This window comes from Cucurbita pepo, chromosome 5 (assembly GCF_057944985.1).
Source record: "Cucurbita pepo subsp. pepo isolate OVF chromosome 5, ASM5794498v1, whole genome shotgun sequence".
NCBI classification, from domain to species: Eukaryota; Viridiplantae; Streptophyta; class Magnoliopsida; order Cucurbitales; family Cucurbitaceae; genus Cucurbita; species Cucurbita pepo.
The window spans coordinates 14,414,738-14,430,841 of record NC_141802.1 but is presented as its reverse complement, the minus strand read 5'-3'; the positions used below and the strand labels follow the sequence as shown (position 1 = coordinate 14,430,841).

Here is a 16,104-nt window from a genome sequence, read left to right as displayed (position 1 = left end):
GTTAAATAAGAATTTCCTGACAATATGCCACGTGACTTTAAAGCTTTAAAATCCAATAACATTGCTGCATTGTTTAACGGTTTTTTTTTTTATTAAAAACTTAATTAAACAAATTAATGTCAATAACACTAATTATTTTCTTTGAAACATTACAAAAAAAACGCAAATTAAAAAAAAAAAAAAAAAAAAAAATATATATATATATATATATATATATATTAATTTAATAAATAAAATTAGGTAATTAATTTTACCTTAATTTCAATTTTAATATTAATTAATTTTGGCGTACCCAAAAATTGTGTGAGTGCAAAAAGTCAATTCTGCCCTTCTTCCGCTTCCTTCCCTTCCATTTATCAGCCCTTGTTTTCACCTTCCATTTCCATTCATCTTCAAAGAAACCTCTCCATTCATCCTCAATTCTGAGCTTCCACTCACCCTCTCCAGATTCCTTCCTTCCTTCCTTCCTCTTTGTTACGCTCCTAATCGGTACGTTTCTTCTTCCTTTTTCCTCTTAATTTATCTCTCTTCTTCTTTGTTTCGATTCCAAATGTCTCCCCACTCCATTCGTCTTCGTTTACGCTCCTAATCTGGCTAGGGTTTATGGTTGTTAATGCTTGGTTTCTTGATGAATTGTTTATTGGCTTTGTTTTATTCGTTGTTTTGTTGATGATGTTGAGGTCTTCTGGGGTTTTCAGCAGCCTACTGCACTTTATGCTTCCCAGGAAGAGAGCTGGTGAAGAAGGTGCGGTTTTAGAACAACAAATTGATAACAGCAGCAGCAACATCAGCAACAGCGTTCAGAACGCCGGGGTGTCTCTGATCAAGAAGCACCGGATCGACAACTGTAACGTCGACTCCAACGTGAACTCTAATACCAACGTAGCTGCTGCTGTTCCCACCGCTAACAACATCGTGAACGACGGTGCATCCTTGATCATGGCATCGGGTAATTTGAACCCGCAGGATATTGATGAGGATCTGCACAGCCGACAGCTTGCCGTGTATGGTCGCGAGACCATGCGGAAGCTTTTTGCGTCCAATGTCCTCATTTCTGGAATGCAGGGTCTTGGCGCTGAGATTGGTAATTACTGACCAAAACCACCAGTTTTGCTACTTTCTGCTTATTTTCCTGTTTAACATCAATGCCCAATGGATGCTTCCTCTCTGCTGCCGGTGCTTTTTTTGTTTCCTGTTAACTTGCGAGCATCTGACGATTGACCTTCTTCATTTCATGGCTTCCTGATTCTGAATACATGTTCATATATTACCCCTTTTACCTTGAAGCGGATTCTTTGTTCCTTTTATTATAGGGTTAGAGCGTGGACAGTTGATTTGATTAGATGATTACTGATCTTTAACTAGCTTGTTACTTGGCGGATGTCTTCTCTTCTAACTTTCTCTTTCTGTAAACACACATGCATATTCCTAGTATGAACACATTTTATTCATGTATACAGACATATGCACAGCTTTTTATCTTGCTCCTATGGTGCATTGAAGATACATCCGACAATATCTATATAACGATGCTTTGGGCAGTGGTAGATATTAGATAATTTTAGATTAGAGCTGATGGTGTGTTTTAGTTTTGTTTCCCAAACTTGTCATCTTTTTTGGATTTCGTATGTGAGGGAATTTTCCCTATGCATTATTACCTGCTTTTGGTTATCTGTGTTTGGTTTAAGTTTTCAGTTTTACTATATCTTATTTTATTGCCCCTCTTCTGCAGCAAAGAATGTTATTCTTGCTGGGGTGAAGTCTGTGACCTTGCATGACGAAGGTGTAGTGGAGTTATGGGATTTGTCTAGTAATTTTGTGTTCTCAGAGAGTGATATTGGTAAAAACAGAGCGCTTGCCTCTGCTCAGAAGTTGCAAGATCTCAACAATTCTGTCATTGTCCATACCTTGACAACTAAATTAGTGAAAGAACAGCTTTCCAAATTCGAGGTATACCAACTTTATGCATATTTTCTATTCAGTTCTTTAAGTAGTGCACAGACTGATATGATGATATGGAACTACATCTGATAATTCGAAAACTTACCTTACAAACTGACAAAGGATGTGTTTCCAAAAATTGTATCCATTGGAATTGGAAGCCTAACTCGTACCATTTGTTTTCAGTCTTGTGGCAGAGACTAAAGAGCTCTAAATGAAGTATTTATATTTCTCTATTATTTTGTCTGGAGTTTTGAAAAGAACTGTAGAAATTTTGGCAATCTAATTTGAGCATTCCACAAGTATTTGTGACTCTGTTGCTTATTTTTGCAGACTTCCTATTTGAAGATCGACTTGTCTACTCATTTTATCTGTTTATAATTGTGTGCTTGTGTCTTAGATTCTTATCTCAGGTATTATTTGTATGTTTTAACCATGGTAGAGCATTTTATATATAAGCCTATTGGCCACAAGATTCATGGCAGATCATCTGCCATTTGAAATGGTGATTGATACTTTTCCCAACTCCTGAACTGGCTGTTGAGTTCGAAATTCAATTTTGATTTTAGAGTTTCCACCAAACTTTTCAGAGCAGAAAAACAATGCTTCTGAAGAGCCTTGTGTTTTCTTGCTATGCTACCCCAATTTGGTCGGAATCTGCATTTAGGATGTATTTTGTCACAAGTGTTGAAGCTTGGATTAGCAAACTCTAATGGACTACTTTTAACTCTTTTAGGGAGTTGTGTTTCCCATAGTGCTGTTAGAAAGTCTATTGGCAAGTCTTCTGTAAAGAGGCCATATTTGATAATTTTGCACATAATATAATCAGATGCATCTTGAGGCCATTGCCTGAACCTTAGCTAGTAGTTGAAAAAACACCTTGGTATGTTGCCTTAACGTTTAGTCTCTCCACCTCTAAATATTGAAGTTCTTGCAAAAGTAAGGAAAAAAAAGTCCTCATTATTACAGTTCCACTATTTTAGAAATGCGACAACCTTCTTATTAGTAATAGATGACTTGGGGGCGCTTTTGAGCTAGAGGAATATCCTAAATGGTAGTTGGAAGATGGTCTTGACTTTTTATGAAGGATCTTTTGGCAAGATTTTGTTGAGGCTCATGGTTAAGCTACGTATGTAGTCTTTATTTGGTAAGTGAGCTAGAAAAGTTTCTTTAGTAATAGTATTGACTATTCCTTTTTGAAAGAGCTGCAACATTTCCATAATATCCTGCTTGAGATGGTTTCAAGACTTCTTAAAGAGAATTCAAAAGGGAAACGGTGGGCTCCGTCGTAGCCTTGCTATTTCCCTCCTATGACCTTGGAAATTTCCTGCTTAGTGAAGGTGGTGTGCTTGAGGAGTAATTCATAGCATGGTGATGCAACCCAGCATCTAGATATTGAGATTACTTGTTTACTTTTTTTTATTCATCCATAAAGTTTCCACTCAAAAACTTAATTCCCCTATTTGTGGAGATTATCAGTGTAATGGATGTTTCACTAAGAAATCAATCTAGTAATTTCTTGGAAAAGAACAAGCTAACCCGACAAACGACAAATTCTAGCAATACTATCATTCTACCTCTCAGTGTCAATTTCCTTCTGTCAAAAAAAAAAAAAAAAAAAAAAAAAAAAAAAAAAAAAAAGAAGAAGAAGAAGAAGAAGAACATAGCTGATTTCTGTTGCAGGGGTGTACATCTTTAACATCAGTTATGTGTGCTTATTTTTCTCATGTATACGAGTCCCATGCACATTATGTAACCTTCCAAGTTCTGTGGATGCAGGCTGTTGTCTTTACTGATACTGGCCTTGACAAGGCTATGGAGTTCAATGACTTCTGTCATAACCACCAGCCTCCTATTTCATTTATCAAGTCTGAAGTCAGAGGGCTATTTGGATCAGTGTTTTGTGACTTTGGCCCGGAGTTCACTGTTTATGATGTGTATGGAGAGGACCCACACACTGGCATAATTGCGTCCATTAGCAATGACAATCCTGCACTTGTTTCCTGTGTTGATGATGAGAGGCTTGAGTTTCAGGATGGAGATCTTGTGGTGTTTTCTGAAGTTCATGGTATGACTGAACTGAATGATGGGAAGCCAAGGAGGATTAAAAATTGCAGGGCCTATTCGTTTACTCTTGATGAAGATACTACGAACTTTGATATCTATGAAAAAGGTGGCATTGTCACACAGGTGAAGCAGCCCAAGGTGTTGAACTTCAAGCCATTAAGAGAAGCAATCAACGATCCTGGTGATTTCCTTCTGAGTGATTTCTCCAAATTCGACCGTCCTCCTCTCATACACCTGGCGTTCTTGGCATTAGATAAATTTGTGACTGAGTTGGGTCGCTTTCCAGTTGCTGGTTCTGAGGACGATGCTCAGAAGCTAATCTCTGTTGCCAGTAACATGAACGAGAGTCTAGGAGATGGGAGAGTTGAAGATATTAATCCTAAGCTTTTGAGACATTTTGCATTTGGTGCGAAGGCAGTACTGAATCCCATGGCAGCCATGTTTGGTGGTATTGTAGCTCAAGAGGTTCTCAAAGCATGTTCTGGAAAGTTTCATCCACTCGTCCAGGTTAGTAGACTAGTCATGTTTGAGGCTGAATTAAATATGCCTAATGACCTTCGTGTTTAAATGCTTGGCGCCTTTTCATTCAAGAAGTTTCTTAAATGTCTTGACAGCCCCCATGAAAAGTTATTCATACAAGTTTGCTTCTCTTTGCATACATGAATTAGATCATAATTTAATGAGACCAGTGAAGTTATTGCAATATATCTTGTTTTAACTTTCCCTCATGCTGGGATAGTGGGATTGTCATTTGATTACTATTTCTTGCATCCTTATGTTATTTTCTTTAAAAAATGCAGTTCTTCTATTTCGACTCAGTGGAGTCACTTCCCACAGAGGCATTGGACGACAGTGAATTTAGACCCTTGAATAGCCGTTATGATGCACAGATTTCAGTGTTCGGGTCTAAGCTACAGAAGAAACTGGAAAATGCCCAAGTCTTTATGGTCGGATCTGGTGCTCTAGGTTGTGAGTTTTTGAAGAATCTTGCACTTATGGGAGTTTCATGTAGCAACGAAGGGAAGCTAACAATTACTGATGATGATGTTATTGAAAAAAGCAACCTAAGTAGGCAGTTCCTTTTCCGTGACTGGAACATTGGGCAGAACAAATCCACGGTTGCTGCTTCTGCTGCTGTTGCAATCAATCGGCACCTTAATATTGAAGCTTTGCAGAATCGAGTTAGTCCTGAAACTGAAAATGTCTTTAATGATAGCTTTTGGGAGAATTTGAGTGTCATAGTTAATGCACTTGACAACGTAAATGCAAGGCTATATGTTGATCAAAGGTGCTTATACTTCCAGAAACCACTTTTAGAATCTGGTACTCTTGGTGCTAAATGCAATACTCAAATGGTTATTCCTCACCTGACTGAAAACTATGGGGCATCAAGAGACCCACCTGAAAAACAAGCGCCCATGTGCACTGTGCATTCATTTCCGCACAATATCGATCACTGTTTGACATGGGCTCGATCTGAGTTTGAGGGTTTACTAGAGAAGACTCCTTCTGATGTGAATGCTTATCTATCTAATCCTAGTGAGTATGCTTCTTCGATGATGAATGCTGGTGATGCTCAGTCTAGGGATACTTTGGAGCGTGTTCTTGAGTGTCTTGATAGAGAAAGATGCGAGACATTTGAAGACTGCATTACATGGGCTCGATTGAAGTACTTTCCTTGATAATCTCAACTTTCATCTATATCCGTTCCAACCTTTTTATGCTTCAGATCAATATATTAATTCCTGTTGTGATGATTTCATTTTGACAGGTTTGAAGATTATTTTGCAAACCGTGTAAAGCAGTTGATATACACGTTTCCTGAGGATGCTGCAACCAGTAATGGTGCCCCGTTTTGGTCGGCTCCAAAGAGATTTCCCCATCCACTTCCGTTTTCAACTGCTGATCAAAGTCACCTTCAGTTTGTTTTGGCGGCTGCTATACTAAGAGCAGAATCATATGCCATTTCAATTCCTGACTGGGTTAAGAACCCCGGAAAATTGGCCGATGCAGTCGACAGGGTTATAGTACCAGACTTTATGCCCAAAAAAGATGCCAAGATTGTGACTGATGAGAAGGCTACCAGTCTCTCTGCAGCATCTGTTGATGATGCTGCTGTTATTCATGATCTGGTAAACAAATTGGAAGATACTCGCAGGAACCTACCAGAGGGATTCAGGATGAAACCGATCCAGTTTGAGAAGGTATTTCTTCTTTTTTAATGAAAAGAAAATACAAGTGGAGTGGTATTTATGACTGACTGTAAAGGTTTATAGTAATCGTAGTAGAATCAATAATGTAAATTCAACTAGCGAGTTTGGACGTGCAGGATGATGATACAAATTACCATATGGACCTCATAGCTGGACTGGCTAACATGAGAGCAAGAAATTACAGCATTCCTGAAGTAGATAAGTTGAAAGCCAAGTTCATTGCCGGAAGGATCATCCCCGCCATTGCAACCTCTACTGCAATGGCCACAGGTCTTGTCTGCCTTGAACTCTACAAAGTTATAGATGGCGGCCACAAGGTGGAGGACTACCGTAACACATTTGCCAACCTTGCATTGCCTCTGTTCTCCATGGCTGAGCCAGTCCCACCCAAGGTCATTAAGCACCGTGACATGAGCTGGACTGTTTGGGACAGATGGATCATCAAAGACAACCCTACTCTCAGAGAACTCATTAAATGGTTGAAGAACAAGGGATTGAACGCCTATAGCATCTCATGTGGTAGCTGTCTCCTGTACAATAGCATGTTTCCTCGACACAAAGATCGAATGGACAAGAAGGTAGTTGATTTAGCTCGAGACATTGCCAAGGTGGAACTGCCCCCGTATCGTCGACATTTGGATGTCGTGGTGGCATGCGAGGATGATGAGGATAATGATATTGACATCCCACTGGTGTCTGTTTACTTTTAGTTAGGTACTCTTCATCACTGGATCATTCTTCTGTCCCTGGTAAGACCTTGTTTTTAGTCTTTAAAAGTCTAGAGCTGCGAGAGTATTCAAATATGAAACGGCCAACACACAGTTCACATATTCATACATAAATGTGGAAGAAACGTTGATATTGTGCAATATGAATGATGTACCCTTATTGTATGGTTGGTTGAAGCTATATCCACCAACACTGGCTTCGAGATGTTCGACTTTTTTCACGAAGATGAGTTTAGAGTTTTTCGCGCTACACATTTCAACATTGTTATTTCTCGTCTTGTCCTCTGCCCTTTTTCCTCCCTTCTATCTATCGATCGAGTATTGGATGTTTAAATTAATGAAAATTTGGGGTTTAGTATGTTCTTGGAAATAAAAAATGTGTTTGCTTTTATTTTTTTCTGGAGTTGGTTACAAATTTGTGCATGCAATCAATGATTTAATTATACTGTATGATATAATACTTAGAAATATAACATAATTAGTCATTATGCATAAAATGGGTGCTTTATTTCTTAGTGCTGCTACCAGAAATGCTGGCGGTATGAACTACTGAGATCTGTGTCTCCAATGGTGGTGAGTTTAGTTTCTGTTTCAGATAGTAATAGTTCTCAACCTAATCCAAGACTAGGAATGATGACCTTCACAGGATAATACTTTGAAGAGAAAGAAAAAAGACATCTTATAGTAAGAAAGTATTCAATTCAACAATCTCTTCTTTTGTGAGTTTGAGTTTCAAAAGGCAAAAAAAACCATTATTTAGATTTCGGGTTCAACTTCTAATGAACATCACAATATATTATATATACGCTATTCTTTTTTTAGTTTTGCATGTGGAGAAGAAAATTGAATTTTTGACCTTTAAATCGAAAATATGTTAAAAATATGAGCATATATGTAAAGAAATTCGATATAACCAAAAGATTTGAAGATTCTCCTATATTCTTAAATTGATTTGAGAGCTTTAGAAGACGTGAATGGCTACATTGGAATCATCTGTCCCTATCTCCACACCTCGGGACAATACATCTCAAATATTTTGACAATTAGCCAAGCCAAGAGATGATTACCTAAATTCACCCCCAATGATTGCCATAATCTAACATGAAGCTAATGTAAAGCCTGAAAATTTATTGTTCAGGCAGGACCAATGTCGCATTAATTTAACCAAATGTATATTACAGAAAAAACGAGACAGTTGCTGCATGTTGACTTCAAAAGCAATGAAGCATAAAGCATCAATGTTTATCTGCACCTTCATCAAATTCAGCCTGGCTCATAACGCGAAAATCTAGTTGCTTCTGATGCTTTGAACGCCGACGTTCATCAAAAGCTTCCCATCCTTCATACTGTCACAAAAGATGGTCAAATTAATCAAGCAGGCATATAGATTGAACCAATCAATTGCAGCATGAGGACACACCTGCCGGAGGAGATCTATGGTGATTTCTGTGTGGTGGAGATCAAGTGTAGAGAGGTGGATGCACATCTTAAATAGTGTAGTAGGGAGGGACCTTAGGCCGTTATGACTGATATGCAAAGCCTGCAGTATGGCAGAATAATTAAGACAGGAATCTCCTATTGAAGTTCTTAAAAGCCACACACCCAGCTCAATTTACATATGTTGGGACTTGCGAGTCAGTTAAGTACGCTATATGGGAATACGAATGTGCCTGAAATTAGGAGCTAGGTTATGCGTAGTCTAAATAATAAAAAGAACCATAATATGAGGCTGTGCGTGTTGAGTATGTTTCTCTACACGTCACAGAATATATATTGGGACAACTTGTTAAGATAGTTACCACTTATCTTCATAAAAACTGTTCAGATAAGAGAAATCATTATCACATATGAAGAGTCATTATAATTAAATGTAAAACAAACACCTGTAAAGAACAAAACTTGATGACATGTTAAATGATTAAAATTACCTCAACCAATAGCTTAAGTTTTAGGCTAAAGATGAATCGACAATAAGTATTTTTGGTTGTATGTAGCTCATTTGGAATGTCCTTTAATAAAGAAGTTTAAAAGGCTATTAAGAAAAATCATCATAGATTGACTTAATAATAAAAGCAACAGTTTTCAACTTTAGATGTTCTTTTGGAGTCGCAATTCAAATTATGATAGCCACATATATAGGATATTATATATCATATGGTTTTTCTAACGCCATATTTGTAAGTCAGGAGGTTATACTGTGAAATTAGTCAGGGTTTCAAGGTTGGGAGCAAGCTCTAGGGAAACTGACGTCTCATTCTAAACACCTATCTACTTATTTGTATCAGGCTGTTGCTGAGGTTCTTGGAGATTGTTTGAAGCCTTATGTACGCATATAATTTCACCTTGCAAGGCTGCTTTTGTTGGAAAAAGGCAAACGGAAGCAATTAGAATTTAGAACTCTTGAGGATTGGAGGAAACGGAAAAAAGGCTACTTTGCAAGCTAGAACTTGGGTCAGCTTGAAATTGGACACCGAGTGATATTTTCTTCTTTTAGTCCTAGGGGCAAAGGGTTTTTGGAGATATGGGGAGAGTTTCTGACACGAAATTTCCACTCTGCTCGATGTAAGACCAGCGAGTAAGATTTTAGCTTCAAGGGTATTCATCAAAGTTACCTTCTCCATCCGTTCTTATTTTTCCTGGCGGTGATTCATACAAGCTATTAGTAGGAATAGATCTTGATCTGTGGGAGGTTTGAAAGTTGGTACAGTTTTATTCATGCTAACCCTCTATACTTCACCAATGACACTCCTCTTCCTTGGGACCAATTTTGGAAGGATTGAGAACCTCTTCAAAAGAGTTATGGTATTTTCTGAAAGAGACTTGCCAATGAATCTGGCTAAATCTATTATAGTTGCCATTAGCCACTCCGAAATGGAGGTTAGGAGAGTGGTGGATAATGGATTTCTTTGGTGGCAGGTGAGATAGACTGCAGGGGAGTAGCTTCTTCAGTACACATCTTCTTTTAAGGAATCTGAAATCTAAACAATTTTGCAATTCCGTTCTGGAGAAGTTCTCACATATGCTTGCTAGTAGGGAACAGGCCAATCAAGAAGGGTCAATTACTCTGATTTGTTCAAGTGTACCAAACCAGTTCTGCTTACTACTTCTCGGACTTGTTAACTGGAAAAAAGTAACCTTTTTTGGCTAAGGGTTCACTTGACGTCACAGTTCAGAAAATAGGAGTATTACACTTATAGTCAAATGGTCGCAGAGATTCCCTACCGAGAGGATTCTTTTTGTTGTAAAATTGTTGCTGGTAAATTTAGTATTGACCAAGGTGGGGTGGCTTTCAGGTTATCGTACTTCGTTTACTTACAAAAATAATTGTCAGAAATTTGGGAAAATAGATGGATTACTTCCCTGAATCTAATAACAATGAACTACTTCAAAATTAACTTGAAAACAGAACCTAGAATTCGTAGGTTGAAATAATAATAGAAACTAGATACTAAAAAGATGCAAGCATACACCCTACTTAAATGAATTGTCAGTAAGCAAATAAAGAGAGTGAAAAGAAAAGACAAGAAATGTCATGTATGGTATTGGTACCCACAAAGATTTGCCCCTAACAGCAACAACGTAATTAATTACTGCTCCTAATGAACTGTAAAAGAAATGTGCTTCTATTTCATGTATCTGCATTACGTTCCTTAATTTTCAGTATTGAGATTAGAATGAAACATACAAAGAAAGTAAATCACTATTGAGATTAGAATGAAACATACAAAGAAAGCAAATTACTATTTAGATTAGAATTAAACATACAAAGAAAGTAAATCACTATTGAGATTAGAATGAAACATACAAAGAAAGTAAATCACTATTGAGATTAGAATGAAACATACAAAGAAAGTAAATGATCTTGATAGAGAATGAAGTAGGAACCTTCAAATTGTGCAGACAACCAAGTGTCTCTGGCAACTCTGACAGAAGATTTGATGACAGATCCACCTGTACCATAGCCAAGCATGTCACTAGAACTTTAGGTGAGGGAGACAATTATGGGAATCAACATTTCTAAGACTAATAAAGAGAGAAGAAAAGAAAAGTTCTTCTAAAAATAAGTCTAGTAAGTTGTACCTCAGTAAGAGAACTACATTCCCCCAAAGTTGAAGGAACAATGCTTATCCTGCCCCATGTATGGTGAGAGGCATTAATAATAGAAAACAACGAAAAAATAGTTCACATTAGTAAAGAACTATCTTCACCACGGCTAGAGAGTTTTACTGATGAACAATTTGTGTGAGCATATGCCACTCAGCATTACCTATTATTGCTGACTTTCAAAACTTCAAGTTGGGTCAAAAATCTTATTTCATCTGGGATACTCGTCAATTTGTTATGAGTCACATGCAGTTGCTTTAGTGAAGTCAGGCTGCGAAGTGCAGAAGGCAAAGTAGTTAACCTGCATCAACCAGCGTTGTTTGATGTTAATGGGTACCGGTTGACATAATATAGTCACTAAAGACTTTTGTATTCTGATATTGCAAAAATTAGATTGTGACTAATCCTTGAAACAACTGAAGCTACTTACAGATTATGGGACAGAGATAAAACTGTTAGACGCTTCAAAAACGCTAAACCGTCCCAACTTATAGACGCATCGGATATCTCATTAACATTCAGTAATAATTTCTGCAGATCGTGATAAAATTGGAGAGATCTTATGAAGAGGAATTTAAACCACTCAAATGAAAAGGTGAAAAGGAAGACAGTAATTACTTCACCTGCGTTGAACTTAGGCAGCTAACTTGAGAAGGAACATGCTTAATAGAGTTGTTGCTCAAATCAAGTACTCTCGCTGAAGTTTCACAAGACCACACTTCATCGGGAATTGCCTATGGGAGATTCCAATGAAGATTTGAGAGAAACAATCACAGTTTTATTTTGTTCTGTGAAAGATGATGGTTTCTTCTATACCTTCAAATTGCAGTCAGATAAAGCTATCACTCCAGTGGCCTTCCATCTTTCCAACCGGCTTTTATCTACGGAGACACGCTTCTTTTCATCAACCAAATTCTTCGCATTTGGCGTGCTCCTTTCTCTGGGACGAGTCCTCGCTTCGAGCAGGATAGGACCATCCTATTCAGTCAAATCCAAAGAATGAAAACATATAACAATATGCATTCCCTTAACCATTCGCCAACATATAGTCCACAATGTTTAACAGATCGCAGTTTTAACAATTTAACCCTAAGAACTTCAAAAACGAGATACATGACATGTAAAACCCTCAATTTGATCCACTCGGAAGATCACAATGAAGATTTAGCAAAATCAAATTCAAGATGTAAGAAAGAAGACTTCAATTGAAAAAAAAAAAAAAAAACGAATGGAAAAACCAACTACCCCTTGGTACAATCCCTGAGAAGCCATAAGCATCACTTTCGCTCCATTATTGATCTCCGACGCCGCCAAAGTCATCTCGTCTGCCAAAACCTTCCCTGTAATCACATGTCACAAACTTCAAAAAAAAAAATCCAAATCCACCTCTCTCAGACAAATTCCTTCCACAAAAAGCATGTACATACATGGAGAGACAGAATCCAAAACCTTTGAAAATGAGCTTCTGGCCGCGAGGTAGGACGTTGGTTAAAGGTTGAAGAAGGGACTTCAGATCCTTCACGGTCGAATCACAGGGAGCACTAACACGTATTGACTTCCCGGCGAACTTGACGCTGATATCTACGGACTTGCCATTACCTTCGGAGGTAGTCGCCATCGCTCCGAGCTCCATTTCAATTTGGCGCCGCACCAGAGGCGCGTCGGGAACCTTGAGAACTAAGACGATGATCAGTTGGTCAAGCAACTAATAATTAATTAATCCTCTCCTCTCAATTTCCAATAATTCACCATAATTAAAAAAATAAAACAATATAAAATTTTCATAAGCCATAAATATACAAATTAATCATTAAATAAATTTTTTTAGTCACATATTTCCATAAAAATATCTTCATTTTTTTCTTATGCAAATATCTTTCATATAATATTTTATTAAAAATTAAAATTGCAACCATTTTAAAATTTAAAATTAAAATTTCAATATTTATTTAGGACAAATTTAATAAGTATTTTATCGGCTCCATATTTTATAAATTTCACGAATCTATTAAACACAAAATAAAATGTAATTTATATCTAATAAATTAATTTATTTAAAATTTTTTTAAATATGTCGGGACTTATTTAAAAAAAAATATATATATATAGGGACCTTTAAATAATTTTAAAAAAATTAAAAACCTAATAAATACAAAATAAATAAAAAATAAAACTTATAGAATAATTTATAATTTAATTAATTACAAAATTGTTACGCGTTTTAAAATTAAAAAATATTATGACATAAACTTAAATTTAATATAAAAAAGTTTTTTAAAAAAGAATTAAAATCACTTTTTTCGCACATTAAAAATATTAATAATTTAAAATATGTTTAATGTAGGCTCTAGATTAGTTTCAAAGGATCAAGGATATTCTTTAAAATATTAATTTGAAAAGTCAAATCATTTTAAAACAATTTATAAAAAAAATTATCGAAAAATGATTTTAACATGATGAACACAAGATCTCTAAGAGAAACATATATTATAATAAATAAAGTTACTTAAATGTAGTGCATTCAAACAAATTTATTATTTAAACACAAATTAAAAACATTTAAATACGATTTTTGATAGGATTTGTTCGGGCAGTTCAACTATTTTGAAGTCATCGTGTTCGGCTCTTATAAACTCATTTTTGTCATAGGGTTTGTTTTTTGAGTTCGACTCTTATGAACTTATCTTTTTCATAAAGTTCATTCGAGATTCAGGAAGTTTTGGGGGTATCTCAGTGAGATTGTTCTACTAGTAACATTCACCATCATCATTATAGACCTGTCTCGTAGACCCTCGAGGTGCGACCTTGATGTTGGTTCGAGCCCATAGTTCTTATCAATCTTGCTTCTAGATCTTCGATCAGGTAATCTAATTCTAGCCTTATCTCTTGGTTGATCCAAATTTTGTATAAGAATGTGTTAATTACTTTGATTCAAGGGTTATTGGTTCAACAAAAGCTTGAATCGTTGGGCTGAGGATTAGGGTTGCCTTATCACGAGGAAGAGAACAAACAAAAAATAATAAATAAACATAAAATAATATTTTTGTAGTAGCATTATGTTACAAAGAAAGGTTGGACATGACGTTTAAATTTATAATTTAAAATAAAAGTTTCTTTACTTTTTTTACTTTTGAAAGTATTATATAATATTTGAAGTACGAGGATGGCTAGAGCTTATAAAAATGTGTTTAAAACAATACTTGTTGAAATTTGTGAATTATTCAATGGTCAATTTATGCCATCATTAAACCTAATTTTGTCTAAACCTACATTTTATTGAAATTACTGAGTCTATGGAGGTTAAATTAGTAGGTGAATTAACAGTAAAAAAAAAAAATTAACTAAAGGTAAAAATGGCAACATCTTTCAATTAAAAATTTCCGTACGAAAAGGGATTCTCCACGGAAATTATTTAGCATTTATTTATTTTATTATAAAAAAATTACATTAAAGGATTCTCTTTTAAGTAATTTTTCAATTAAATGCTCAAATATAGACGTGTTTCCTATTAATGTAATTTTTAAAATAATTAATAAAAAATAAATATTAGAGATACGGGAGGAGAAGGTAAGAAAAGATTTATCGCAATTATTTACATGGTCCAAAAGATGCGGACGTAGATTATATTATTCATCTCTACCTATTATATATATATATATATATATTTATTAAAATTTAAAGTTCTAGAAATTAAATTAATATTATATCACGGTTTATAAAATACTATTAGATTTATTAAAATAAATTACATTTTTTAATAAAAATTATATTGAAAAATGAAAATTATCCAACGAACCTTTCTCTAAAAAGAAATAGAAATTTTTTTTATAAGAATTTTGGTGAGATGGAAATAAAAATAGAAGGTAGGGACCGAAAAGGGTTCCCTGTCTTCATCTAGTCCCGCTCACTCTCTTGTTTCTTGTTTAATCAAAGATTTTGACCCGACTCACAGTAAATACATTAGAAAATTGAACATCTCTGATTTGATACTAACACAACATGACAAATATGATTAAAACGCGTAGACACGGGGGAGAGTGAATGAATGAAGAATCTTTTGGAACGGTGATAATAACAAACAAAAGAATTTGACAGAGTTGAGTGACAAAGAAGAAAACAAAAAATTAAGGCATGAAATTCAAGACCCATTACATTTTCAAGGCTTCACATCACACCACTGCATTTATGTCATTATTTCTTACACATTGTTTCCCTTATAATATTTTCTTTTACATTTTTTTATTTATTCAAATTTAAAAATTTAGAAGAAAAAAAAATTAAAAAATTTATTAGAACTATTAAACATAACATTTATAAACTAAAAAATAAAATTTTAAAGATTACAAAGAAAGGCATAGGGTAAGCATGTGCAACTTTTCAGAGCTCACCAAGCTTTTTAACCATTCATTTATTTATTTATTTATTTATTTATGTTTTTTTTTAGATTCTTAGAAAAATAATTAAAAAAAAAAAAAAAAAAAAAAAAAAAAACATTTGTTTCAGACCAAACACGCAGAGCGCACTCATTAGAATGTAAATTTAGGGTTTGTGGGGCCCACAGTGCACGTGATCCCATTCTTCCACGCGCCCAACTCTCCACTTTTTCCTCCTATTTTCTGCATTAAAATAATGTTTTTCTCATCCAATATGTTTCCTTTTCTTTGGAAATAAAACAATAACTCTTTTTAACATTTTCTTTCCCTTTTTATTTTTTTAAAAAATATTAAATTATTGATCCAAAGCTAATGGTAAAAGTTATTTTATAGATTTTTCTGTAAAAGTTTAAAGGTATTAATGAAAATTTTGAAAGTTTACGAGTATTTTTGAGTCAAAATACAAAATTTATGATTTTTCTTTTATTAATTTGGCCTTTTAAAAAAATATTTAAAAGTTGAAAAAATTCATCGACTTGAGATCATGCGACACTTACTTTCCATCAACAAGTGAGCTAAGTCAATTCATTTTTGCGCTGCCTACGACCAAGCAACGTATGCTCAAGTCTCTGGTTTTGGTTTAAGAAGAAAGTTTTAGAAGACGGGGCGTGTTATATG

The 16,104-nt window shown here is 35.2% G+C and overlaps 2 protein-coding genes across 4 annotated transcripts; one reads left to right on the top strand and one right to left on the bottom strand.

Moving 5' to 3' along the window:
* The first annotated feature begins 335 nt into the window (after nucleotides 1-335).
* LOC111794395 (ubiquitin-activating enzyme E1 1-like) lies at nucleotides 336-7,203 on the top strand. 2 transcript variants are annotated; one of them, XM_023676373.2, is made up of 7 exons: nucleotides 336-489; nucleotides 702-1,084; nucleotides 1,733-1,950; nucleotides 3,721-4,515; nucleotides 4,809-5,677; nucleotides 5,780-6,212; nucleotides 6,338-7,203. In XM_023676373.2, exons 2-7 carry the CDS (start codon nucleotides 715-717, stop codon nucleotides 6,929-6,931), a joined length of 3,279 nt encoding a protein of 1,092 aa, XP_023532141.2. In that variant the 5' UTR covers nucleotides 336-489; nucleotides 702-714; the 3' UTR covers nucleotides 6,932-7,203. The 2 variants fall into 2 exon arrangements, with proteins under 2 accessions (XP_023532141.2, XP_023532143.2); XM_023676375.2 differs by having other exon boundaries at nucleotides 338-489; nucleotides 699-1,084.
* An 806-nt stretch (nucleotides 7,204-8,009) lies between these two features.
* Nucleotides 8,010-12,766, bottom strand: LOC111794454 (LRR repeats and ubiquitin-like domain-containing protein At2g30105). Of its 2 annotated transcripts, none has more exons than XM_023676483.2 (10): nucleotides 12,503-12,766; nucleotides 12,299-12,393; nucleotides 11,870-12,031; nucleotides 11,677-11,787; nucleotides 11,484-11,584; nucleotides 11,217-11,354; nucleotides 11,030-11,078; nucleotides 10,835-10,900; nucleotides 8,370-8,489; nucleotides 8,010-8,295 (listed from the first exon to the last, which is right to left on the bottom strand). In XM_023676483.2, exons 1-10 carry the CDS (start codon nucleotides 12,684-12,686, stop codon nucleotides 8,185-8,187), a joined length of 1,137 nt encoding a protein of 378 aa, XP_023532251.2. In that variant the 5' UTR covers nucleotides 12,687-12,766; the 3' UTR covers nucleotides 8,010-8,184. The 2 variants fall into 2 exon arrangements, with proteins under 2 accessions (XP_023532251.2, XP_023532252.2); XM_023676484.2 differs by having other exon boundaries at nucleotides 12,481-12,620.
* Between the last annotated feature and the right edge of the window lie 3,338 nt (nucleotides 12,767-16,104).

Coding starts and splice junctions, on each gene's coding strand:
- LOC111794454 (XM_023676483.2), bottom strand. CDS start 12,686: ATGGAGCTCGGAGCGATGGCGACTACCTCCGAAGGTAATGGCAAGTCC. Junction 12,032..12,298: donor CTCAGGGATTGTACCAAGGG/GTAGTTGGTTTT, acceptor TTGACTGAATAG/GATGGTCCTATCCTGCTCGA. Junction 11,355..11,483: donor TTATCTCTGTCCCATAATCT/GTAAGTAGCTTC, acceptor TGGTTGATGCAG/GTTAACTACTTTGCCTTCTG.
- LOC111794395 (XM_023676373.2), top strand. CDS start 715: ATGCTTCCCAGGAAGAGAGCTGGTGAAGAAGGTGCGGTTTTAGAACAA. Junction 4,516..4,808: donor AGTTTCATCCACTCGTCCAG/GTTAGTAGACTA, acceptor TAAAAAATGCAG/TTCTTCTATTTCGACTCAGT. Junction 6,213..6,337: donor AACCGATCCAGTTTGAGAAG/GTATTTCTTCTT, acceptor TTGGACGTGCAG/GATGATGATACAAATTACCA.